A 12,176-nucleotide genomic window follows, 5' to 3' on the forward strand; every position below is an offset into this window, starting at 1 on the left:
TGAAGGAGTGTTATAAGGAGTGTAAAGCATTAATGCTAAATCACATCTCTCTGCTCCAAAGTAATGTATCTTTGCTGTTGAGTCAGCACGCACTGGTCTTGAAGCTGCATTATTTTTTTCTTTATAATTTCTGGTTAAAATCACACATTTTGACGATTGCATGTCACTAACAATATTTAAATCACAGCAACTCTCATCGCTCGGCACTGTTGTTTCTTACCTCTGAGTCAGACATAACTAGCCGAGTAGAACAGACGTCAGTTAGTTACAGCGGTTGACAACCTTGACGTTCTGCTTCAAGCCCAGCAAAATGCGTGTGACTGATTGTTGCCTCATTTGGTTGGAGGGGCTTTGCGGAGTGACACAAGGCAGCAGAGAGAGAGGCGAAAGGTTTAGCCCCTCCAACCCCAGATGTCTCTCGTTTGTACAGAGTTGCCGTGATTGGCCAGTTACGTACTAGCAAACCCAGATTGGTTGTTTGATTTAGACCGGGTCCAGGTTTTGAAAAAAATTAAACACAAAGGGGTGGGCACTCACAGACAAAAGGAACCCTTCAATTAAATATTGTTAGTGACATGCAAAATTTGTTATTTCAACCAAAGTTATAATGAAATAGTATTAACACTGGCTGCCCAGGCGAACTGTAAACCATGTTGGATAAATATGTTCCCACCAGCCTTTCATTTCTTTTACCTTCTGTTACCACCAGAAACTCACAAGCTTTAGCTGTTTGTTGTTGAAGAACGTTACTTTATTCCTGTTTTGTGTGTGTGTTTGAGCAATTATCCCCAAAACCTGCCCCAGCGGCGACAGTGTAAAATATAGTTTTGATTTCTGCTAAAAACTAACCAGAACCTTGACCATGGCAATTATACTAATGTCTCAAAATGTATGTGGTACTGAATATCTCATAAATGCTACACACAATACATTTTAATGGTGTAAATAGGCATTATATGCTAAACCTCCACCCTAATCATGAGCTCTGCTATTTAAAATGCATACACAGTAGCTACTGCTCTTTGACTTTGTAGGCCAGCAGTGAGCTGAGGTGAGATGAACCCAGCGCTCTCAGACAACTGTAATGACAGATTGGGCGATGTAGATGGGTAACTCTCAACAAAACAAAACAAAATCTCTCAAAACATGTTCTTCTGTTGGCAACACAGTTTTCTCCGGGGGGCGTCTCCACGAGCTCAGCTGCCCAATTGTGTTGCAGCAAACGTTGCCTTTGTCAGTAAATTCCATATACGATGCTATGTTTCGTCAGGAGAGGAAAGCAATTCCTTCCATTCTTTCTCTTCCCTTCAATGATTGGATCGAACAAAAACGGTTTGACAGTTGTGATGACATAATTGTCTTGACCTTGCTATGATGGCACAAAGTTAGATTTTATTTTTTTTATGATATCACTGTGCTGACCTTATGATGTGCAGAGGTATCCAATATAGAAGTCCGCTTTCGTGTGCCAGCTGGAAACAAAGCCAATCTTGACCTTTCCAGAAAATTACTCTTGGGAGTTGCAAAGGAGCAGCAGTATTTGAGCAGCAATATGGCCTTCTACACTGGCTACATCTGTATAGACCACTGTCAGACACAACAGAATGAACTGAACTGTCATGAACTGTTGGTTCAATCTCCTATTGAATCTTATTAGCCTTTCTTAAAACAAATGAAATCTGCAAACCGGGCAAGGCTGCTTCTCTCTTATCAATGCAGTTTCACTTGAAATTTAATAAAATCACTTACAATATTGTGTAATAAGGCAGATCCCTCTGATACCATCAGCACTAGAAATTTCCATTAACCGGTGCCTGGCATTAAAAACAGCTGAAATGACCTCACCCAAATTGCAGGTTTTTATTCATTTGTTTTAAGTAAAAACAAGATTCAACAAGACTCAACAAGAAGAGTCAGAATCAGTTAAAATGGCTGGTTAAAGTGGCAAGTAAGTGGTTGTTTATGTTGGAACAACACAGTGAGGACTCCAAGCCAGCTTTCAGGAGAGTGTCTCTGGTGGTGTTTCTGCACTGTGGCAGTGCTTCCATGGAGAAATTTACTGTATGACAGCAGTTCAACCCAGTGTGAATAGGAGGGGGCGACTGTGTGAGCATGCAAATGTGTGTGTGTGTGTGTGTGTGTGTGTGTGTGTATGTAGGAGTCTCTGTGTTTAAGTAGAATTATTGCAAGCCGGTGGAGTGTGTGTGTTTGGGCCAGTTCCAGTAGATATAACTTTACACTTCATCACCAATTATAGTTTCCTGCCTGAGTGTGACAGAGTGAATGCATGTGTGTGTATGTCTAGAGATCCATCTGTCTGTCATTTGTGTGTGTGTGTGTGTGTGTGTGTGTGTGTGTGTGTTACAGGTCTAGCGGGTGATCTAAAGTGTTGTTATTGTCCTCTGTGTCGTCATTGGCCAGTGGGTTGCGGCTGATGACCAGCTCCAGTCTGTCTCCAGCCTCTGTGATCAGAGGCACCGCCAGGCAGCAGTCAAAGTCCCTCGTCCTCACGTGGTTCACCTGGACAAAGACAGACAGACGCAGACAGTGGCTGCTCTGTTAAATAGTACTTCTGTTCAGTTCATCAGCTTGCTAACAAAGACTGAGACCAGCTATTGCTTTAGGTTAATCCTTGATTATAAATTGGGTCTTATTTTTGCCGTTTCAACCTTCATTCCTATATTAATAACATTGTACTAAGCAAGTAACAGCAACATTGCATTGAAAACACACGCCTTTTAAAATGACATCCCGATACATGAGTACTCAGTGAGTACTCAATACTCATGGGTCTGACTACACCCACGTACTAACATACTGGGATATGAGGCCCGTGACTTAAAATGAATGTGGGCCAGGGGCCCCCTTGCTCGGGCCACACCCATCCTCGAACTTGGCCTTCATTTTGATCTCAGCTACACACCTGTTTGGTGAATAGAAGGTTATTACTGTATAAACAGGTAGAAATGGTGGTCCAACTACATAACAAACAAGACATAACAAACCATAATTATATATAACCATGCTATGCTATACTGACCTTACTATGACTCTTCTCAGGCACATTGCAGTCTGTAAGTAGTAATGTGATGAAGCTGTGTTTGCTCTGAACTCCTTCACATTGAAATTATATGAAACTATGACTACATGGTTAAAATTTTTATTTGAGGGTGTTTACATCCACGTTAGATTCACCATGTAGTATTTTTAGGCTGTTTTTATGCAAAGCACCAACATTTTATACAAAAAGGCCACAGAAATTTAGAAGAGGTAAATAACATCATCATATTTATTATTTAGTGCTACATCTTTTTGTGGTGAGTAAATGTCTAAAGCGTCAGACCCACAGATATCACCAGACCCGTAGTATCTTTCAGGCCTTTTACTTAGCCATCTTTAGCTTGTCATGAACAAGCCACCATTATTTAGGACTTTGTATAAAGGGGCTTCGAGTTCTATACTGTTGTCCAGATATGGATGTTAACACCCTCAAACATTAAAGCGATTTCCTTATCATTACCTGCAGGATCCTGTCATAGGGTTTGAGCCCGGCTCGGTCAGCTGGCCCGTCAGGTCTGATCATGTTGACGTAAACTCCTTTCTCCAAGAAGCCGTCTGACACGCTGAAGCCAAAGTCATCAATCTCTGGGTCCTTTACTACTGTTACCTACAGAGGGCAACTCAAGGATGTGAGGTCGGTTTGGTGAAACTGAATCTTCCAACTCAGTTTAGTTTAAACATGAACAGAAAGCAGCGGCTGTCAGGATGTAAGAGTAACGCATTAATAAAACTCAAACACAACAGATGAGTCGACCATTGTTGTGTCACAGTGAATCTTATGAAACCGTCACATCATGTGCTTCGAGTACGAATTGAGAATATGTCTGACAAAAAAGTTGCAACTGGCAGTGTGGAGTTTTGTTTTGGCATTGCCAGACATTGGAGAAGAAAAGACAGAGATGAAACAAAATGGAAACAGACTGCTCTTTCTCACAAACGCCATATTTAACATGCTGAACTGGCTGAAATGGCTGCTGATGCACCACAAAAAATACAGGCAATGATCAGCCACAGATGCGTAATGTTGGCTTGGTGTGTCATGTCAAGACTTTGTATGATTGTATGTAAATTTGACTATATATCCAAATATATATTGGGGGGTTTCTGTATAGGGAATGGTATTAGTCGATTTATACAAGTATGAAAGTCGATCATTAAAGCTTTGTGTTACAAATGATACTACTGTGAAGGATATACTGTACAGTATTCACCCATGCTGCATGCTTTACTGAAGCACGAGTAAATGCAGGATAAATGGCTGCTGGCTGCTCCTACAAACGACCACGGCTCAACACAGCATCAATGCAGGATAAATGGAAGATGGATGTTTTTACAATTGGTAATGCAGGCCAGATGTTTTGCTAAGAACTGTGGGTTAACAGAAAAAAAACTGAAAAGGCAGTATTATATGATATATGAATATTGTGTGACCTTTTAATGAGACGCTGTAGAGGCTGCAACATTTTGGCTGATGGCCAATGAACCCTTCAGACTTTAGTGTATTTTTTCCCTGTGGATAATAAATGTATTTCTCATTCTGGCCCTGAGCTGTGCAAGTTTGAACAGACCCTTGTATGAAGTCATTATTGTAAATCCACAGGAGGGTGAAGACATGTAGCTACCAGCATAACCGTTGCCCAAGGGGGGTTTGTCCCTGAACTGTACTTTCTATACTGTATTACATACCATGCACTGTAAAAAACGGTCTTTCTCAAACTCATAAAACCTTTTTATGACTTTTTAAAGTTAACCAATCCAAAATAAGTACAGATGGGCCTTTTTCACAGAATACATTTTGACATGTGACATTAGTATAAAGTCTACTCTGAAAAAGGTCTAGCTGGAAAAACAACCTACTTCTTATTATGATAACATCATTTGTCTTAACAGTCAGACAATGCATAAAATGGAGTCAAACAGAAGACATTTTGGTGACATGTGGAGGGAGACACTTCGGCAACACAGACCCTAAACTCTTCAGAGAGAGCTGGGGGTGAGTTCACTTTCTAACAGCGGGCTGAATTTTGGAAAATGCACTCATTCACTTTCTTGCAGAGGCAGCTGAGAAGATCGATAGCATTCTCATGTCTTGCATTAAGTATGGAGCTAGCGCCAGGAGGTCTTTATGCTAAACTAAGCTAATCCCCCCCTCTGGCTCCGGCTCCATACTTTCCACACAGACATGTGAGCAGTATTGATCTTCTTATCTAACTCTCAACAAGAAAGCAAATAAGCATATTTCCCAAAATTCCAACCAATTGGCACTAAATGTGGATGAAGTAGATTGTAAAATAATACTCACGCTAACAGCACATCACATTGTTCAATCGTTGAAATGTGAGCCCAACCCTTTACTGAACTTCAAGTCATTTTGGATTTGCTTTACTTTGTTCGTAGTGTTTCCCCTACACTCATGCCCTCACTTTATGTAATACTATCAATATTTAATCCAAGTCCTCACCCAGCACAGAAGCCACATCATGGAAGAGTCTTCAGACAGAGGTTTGAACTCACTTTGTGCAGCTCCAAAGGCGTTGGGGACAGAATCCCCTGCATCTCCTCCTTGATCCGGCGAGACTCCCACGTCCTCTCTGACACTCTCAATGAGGCCTTGGGCTTGGGCTCGTGGTGCATGAGAGGAGATTGGTTATCTTGGTGGATGTGGGCCCCCTGGTGTAGGTGGGCCTCGTGGTTGAAATGGACCTCCTGGTGCAGGTGGGCGTCTGGGTGGGATGAAAAGGTTGGTATTTAAATAAGATTAAAACAGTATTTCACAAAGCATTTAGTGAACATCACTTCTAAACACAGCAACATGCTTGTATGTAAAATCTTGTTTATTTTCCCTCCATTAGAAAGACGTATTTTTGTGTAGATTTTGGAGCCTTTCTTTTCTCTCCAAGCTCATAATATAGGTTAGACAAACCACCCTTGGCTCTGTCACGTTTGCCCTTGAATTACCTTGGTGGAGTTGGGCCTCTTCATGCAGGTGGGCCTCCTCGTGCAGATGGGCACCCTGGTGGAGGTGTGTACCCTGGTGGAGCAGGTTTCCCTGGAGCAGGAGAGAATTTCTCCGCAGCGGGCTCATCCTGCTGTGGCTCAGTATGGGCTCACCTGGAGGCTTGTTAACACCGTCTACACCCAGACTGATTGCTGTTCCTGTCATGATGGATGCCTGCACAAACCAAAACACACACACTCTCAAACTTCAGCTAATGCTAACATAACGGAACGGAAGTTATGTGTATCTTTTATATATCTGTATAAGGTACATATTCATCTTTCTGGCTGTGGTGGTTGAGGTAAAAAAAAAAAAGAAACCCTGCTGATTATGTACAATAAATCCATCTAATGTTGCAGGGGTGTGAAATCTAACGTTGAATTATGAACTAAAACCTGGGGCAGCACTGCAGTTAACCCTTTGCCTCAAGTATAAATCCAGTTTAAGCTAGACTGCGTATATAAATGGATATGTTTGATGCTTTTGCTAACATGCCATTTTCACCAACAGGTGATTTGTTTTTGGTAATTTTGTCGAAGGATGCTAACGCTAATAACTGCAAATTAAGTTAGAGGTGGATGCTAACGTGCTAACTGACCTCTATCTCTCTGAGTAGTTCTGATTGGCCGCAGGTCTCCAGATCCTCAAGCGCCTGACACCAGAAACTGTCCTCTGGATCCAACAGAATACCGTCCGGTTGTTGGCCAATAAATCTGTCACACACACAAACACAAATTCAATTAAAATGAAGCTGCTTTGGAAACAAGTTATCTCAGCCGGGGGCAGTATTATTAGAAAAAAAGATAGACAAGCATCCATGTTTGGAACGCTTTTTGGGTTAGAATCTGCTTATTGGTCGTGGTTGGTGTGTATATTATGAAAACTGTGCTTTTTCTCCATGACATGAAACATTTCTGTACCTTAAAACAGTAACCTGACCAATCAAGAGTCATTGTAACGTGAACAAATGTGTACTGTGGAATTGAGTCTGCAGCATCATCAACAAAGCCGAAGTGAACATGTCGGCAGTGTCAGTACAGGACAAGGCTATTCGTTCCGGTTAAATCCAACATGAGTAATCTTTTAACACTGAGTGTCCTTGACTGACAAGATTAATTCACTTTCACTGTGCAGCTGATTTTTCTTTCTTGCCATCCTTCCTCTCTATCTCTCCACCCCCATTAGTGTTATATAACCCCAGTGAATGTTGCTATCCTCACAAGGCTTAACCTCCTGACTCATCACTATACACACAGAGACACAAACACACAGATACTCATGACTCAACCTCCACACTGAAATTTCCACTTCACCACAAACCCGTGGTGCTGATACTGGCACATGCAACCAGAGGATCAAATGCAACCTTTTGTTTTAAAGCTAACACACTTGCTTGTATAAAACAGACAACAGAGTCATAAAGATAATACAATAAGTCAATCGATTAGAGTGACTGAAAATTAATTGACAATTTTGAAATAAATAAATAGTCAAGTAAGTTATTTAACTAGTAAAAATTCAGACCGTTCTCAAATGTGAAGATTTTTTAACCTGATTTAAATCATTATAAATTGATAATCTTGGTTTTGGACTGTTAGTAGGACACAACAAGCTATTTGAAGACATCAACTTGGGCTCTGAACTTATGTAGTGTGACAGGACAGCGATGGACCTGTATTCAATATGAATGCAACCAACTTAAATTAAATATAATGTTAATACGTTGTCCAGGAGTTGTGCTATCTGAGCAGCTAGTATTTCACAACAATGTAGAACAATTTATCAGTTTAACATCATGAAAAATGACTGAATCATTGCATTCAGTCCATTTAGCCATTTAAATCAAAATGTGTCTTTTAAGGATCATACCAGTGGTTTTGTATGTTGTAGCGCATTTTCTACAAATCACATAATCTTTAGATCACAGCTAACCATTGAGAAAACCATGCTACAGTGTTCCAGGCATGCACTGGTTTCCATTAATTCCTGCGAGGTAGAAAAACATAGTAACAGACTCTTTGTCTGTTGTTTGAGTTGTGTAATCATTACAATGAACATAAATACGTTATCTTTATGAGATAAATCAGTGCACAGACTAAAATCTGCTAACATCAGTGAAGGCTTGGTGTTCAATGTGATGGATTAGACAAATGAAGTCTGCATTATAAGATTTTCATACAGTACAAAAATGGCTACTGGGGTTGAACAAAATTATGTAAAATTGTATAGCATGCATAGAAAAATGGTCAGCAAAAATATAAAAGATGCATGATTTGTAATTAAAAAGATAAAATAAATTCAGTCCTACCCAGGTGGTTTGTCCCAGTCATCCTCACTGAAGCCTCCATCACTGAAAGGGTAGTTCTTCCGGCGTCCAGGAGGAGGTGTGGTGCTGCGCTGCTGCTTGGCACTACGCCACTCATGGGGGTGGAGGGCGATACCAGCTGCCTGGTGGCTGTATGTGCCTGCAGGAGGAGCGAAGGAACTAGATAAAGTGCTCGTTTACAGATTGCCGCATTTTGAATTATAAAAAGAACCATTTGGATTTGAGATTTTTCTTTGCTACATTAGAAACTACAAGAGCTGGCATGAATTATGTTCCATCAAACTTTTTATAGAGTTACTCTAAATATGTTTTGCAGGTTTTGGCCATGCTGGCCTTTCATCATCTACGTGTGTTAATCCAAAGTTTACCCTGGCTGCCATAGCCAGCGTCCATCCCTGAGCCATCCCATGACTCCATGGCAGAGTCGACGCTGGGTATGGTTGTGGAGTAAAGCTCTGACAGCTTATTGGTCTGTTGGCTGTCCGTCAAATCATCCTCCTCAGGGTCACTGAGCTCATTCTCTGTTGTGTCCTCTGCCTCTGCTGCCTTCCTCTCCTCTACATCTTGGAGAGAAAACATTTAGAAAATTTGATTCCTCCAATAAAATGATCATCAAATAATAAGCCTAAGACAAGGTTGATTGTCTCCAACTTATTAAATCTCTCTTAAAGAATATGTCAGGTTCAAGAGTGTGTACAAGGGCTGACTTCAAAAACACTGAGTTAAGGTAGGAAGTAGGTAAGGCACAGAGAACACAGAATTTAAAAACATAAACAGAATTTTTCCTCAAAATACTGATAACAATAGTTTTCATACTTACTGTCCAGCTGTTTTTTTATCTTGAGGGTGACCGTCTCTCCAGCCATCTGCAGCAGGTGGATCGCTTCACTCAGCGGCTTGCCTTTTAAACTGACGCTGTTGATAGCCAGGATCCGGTCACCTACGTGAATAGCCCCTGTCCTGGACACACATGAAAACGTACACATTCACGCGCACGCACACACACACACACACACACACACACACAGGTAAGAGGGCACATACAAAGGCACAGAAGTAATGTACAATTCAGTACTGTGCACACACAGGAAAATATTACTATGAGACATGAGGTTAAGATAATTAACTTGATTACTCACAGTTTATATCTGCTCTAAATGGACAAAATGGCATCAATAGTACATCTTTATCCAGCAAATTTGGTGCTTTTTGTGCTTTTTGTAATTTATGTGAAGTGACTCTTCTGTGAAGTGAAAAGCCAGATTCTCAGAAACGTTTTTCAATATCCCTGACCTTATTATATTTCTTCTAAAACACATTTGCGAGTGCAAATAAGCTGTTTACAAATCTAATTTGTAGGGCACAGTATTGGATACAAACTAGATGCTGAAACATTAGGCTTCAGCGCCGCAGTGATCCTGTCATTGTTTATGGATCAGATTTGGGTTCAGGAATTTAATTTAAAATGAATACTGCTTAAACAAAATTTCATGTAAACAACTACATGACAAGTCACAGGTTACAACAAGGTGACTCTGGAGTGAATAACTCTATTTAATCCCTCTATCACTGCCCGCTGTATTAAAGCTGGTAAAAAAGTCCTTTATCTTGTGTCTTATTGTGGTAGAGATATTGTTTACACATACATATACACACACTCATATATATCCCATGGACACGCTTTGAATATATTTACTTAAGTGTGTGTTTCTGAGAGAGAAGGTTTTCTGGATTACATATCTTCAGTTTCTATTCACCTGAGCTGATTTACCAGAATCAAAACACTCAAATGGCTCAAAGAGAAACTGGGTCGGTGTGAACATTTTCCACGAGCCACACAGATGCAGTGTTGTTGAAATCATCTGTATTCCTGCACTTTCTTCTGTGTCAAGCTGAGCCAGATTTATTTATAGGCCGCTTTTAGCCGACAGATCTAAGGCAAAGTGCTTTATCGACAACAGTTTAGGACAGGAAATAGAACAATTACATCACAGACTCCAAGAAATGGGGTCACGGAGTGTGTGTGTGTGTGTGTGTGTGTGTGTGTGTGTGTGTGTGTGTGTGTGTGTGGAAGTGTGTGGCAGGCTAAGCGGTGAGCTGCCTCCCTGGGTGTGTTTCGGTGGAATAACACGTGAGCTGGTTATAAAAGCTGACATGTTACTGTGAAATAAGTGTTGTGTGGTGGACTGGATATAAACTGAATTCACCAGTGGATGATTATGACTCAGGAAAACCATTATGTCATCTTCTGTTCAGTCTGGTTGCTGTGGACTCTAGCTGCTATCCCATCTCTCCACCGCATCATGTTTCTCATTATCTCATCTGTCATCACTCCGTGTCACATGGCACCTGCTGCACACTCAGCTGCTGGTGGGGAAACCCTCTATTTATTGCCCAAGGAGTCTTCTATTATTTCTCCTAATAAGGCTTTTACCTCACTGATAGGGAGGACTAAATAAGGCAACGGAGGTTGGTTCCTTCATCTGACTCAGCTGGGTTTAAGTTTCTGCATGTGTTGCCATGATAACACCTGAACGATTTGATTGATTTTGAGCACACAAGACAGAAATTACTCCATTCCAGACAAAGCTGTGGTTTGAATGGTATTGACCATCTTTCTATGTTGTTTCCAAACGAGCTACTGCTCTCAAGGGACAAAAGGTCATGACCCCGGATCTACAGTCATGACCTTTGCCACCAAAGAGGATAACAGTTATCCTGATCACGGATGGAGAGGCTGCTCTCACTGTCAGGGCTGTTTCTTACTGTCAACTGCGTGACTCCCTCACATGTCGGTTATAAGTCTTATTCCGCTTTTGATCATATATCAGGATATGACTCCTCTCAGGCGTGTATTACAGAGCAACCACTGGGTTTATTTAACAATGCAATGCAAGCACGGCATGAGTGGAACAGACGTTTTTTAAATAGATGTCTGAAATTAATAACAAAAACGTCGCTGGCATCCCTCCAGTAGGTGGTGCCCTAGTCGACCGCCTAGACGTGCTTTCCCAGATTGAACTAATCAGTATATACACAATTAAGTATAGGAACATAGTTTACCAAAAAGCCTCGGAGACATAATTCACAGAATTCAGCACAAGAAAAGAGATGTGAATAGATCCGTCCACCACCTAATCCACTGTTAAATTCACAAACCACGTATCTAAAAATAAAATGTTGAAACAGTGAAGATTCAATTATATGTTTTATGCTGACTACAGACATTTATACAAAACCTTTATGTGCCATGCCTCAAATGCTTCAGAAAAATGTACAAATCTACATAGTAGCACCAGGTTGGTGCGATGGGACAAAGTGTTCCTACAGAATTTACTGCCAGAAGAAGGGGTGTAGTTTGGCAGAATGAGCTCACCTGCCCCACAAAGAACAAAGTGGACACCCACATGATATCACTCGTCACGCCACGGTGGAGCTGCAGGTGAGTTGTTTCATGTTGTGTAGGATGTTGTGCAGGCTCAGACTGTCACTGAATGAAGACTCATGCTGGTTCATCACCACTATGATGGTGCACAAATTGTGTTTTTGGATGTTCTTTATCGGTGGATGCAGAACTGTTTTACTGCCACTTATTTAACTGTTGACATTGTGACAGATTACCTTGAGTTTTTACTCATAAACCAGAAGATCCACTCATATCTACATTATTTCTGTAAAGGTGCCCTGTAGAGTTTCCTTGGAAACAAACAAAAGTTATGTTTACATTCAGTGTTACTCATCAAAATACAGTGTTTGTCCCTGACAAACATGTTTAGTACATTTCCTTCCTTA

General features: G+C 40.9%; 1 protein-coding gene across 1 annotated transcript in view; it reads right to left on the reverse strand.

The window, feature by feature from the left end:
- Positions 1-2,361: 2,361 nt before the first annotated feature.
- The window catches only part of LOC139282446 (glutamate receptor-interacting protein 2-like), a 134,698-nt gene continuing 124,883 nt past the window's right edge, over positions 2,362-12,176 (reverse strand). The window contains exons 18-25 of the mRNA XM_070902167.1: positions 9,205-9,344; positions 8,753-8,947; positions 8,367-8,523; positions 6,657-6,771; positions 6,019-6,232; positions 5,575-5,783; positions 3,521-3,667; positions 2,362-2,520 (exon numbers count right to left, since the gene is read on the reverse strand). Of these exons, the coding sequence (XP_070758268.1) occupies positions 2,362-2,520; positions 3,521-3,667; positions 5,575-5,783; positions 6,019-6,232; positions 6,657-6,771; positions 8,367-8,523; positions 8,753-8,947; positions 9,205-9,344 (1,336 nt within the window). The remainder of the gene's footprint in view (positions 2,521-3,520; positions 3,668-5,574; positions 5,784-6,018; positions 6,233-6,656; positions 6,772-8,366; positions 8,524-8,752; positions 8,948-9,204; positions 9,345-12,176) is intronic.

The sequence above is a fragment of the Enoplosus armatus genome, chromosome 3 (genome assembly GCF_043641665.1).
Source record: "Enoplosus armatus isolate fEnoArm2 chromosome 3, fEnoArm2.hap1, whole genome shotgun sequence".
NCBI lineage: Eukaryota > Metazoa > Chordata > Actinopteri > Centrarchiformes > Enoplosidae > Enoplosus > Enoplosus armatus.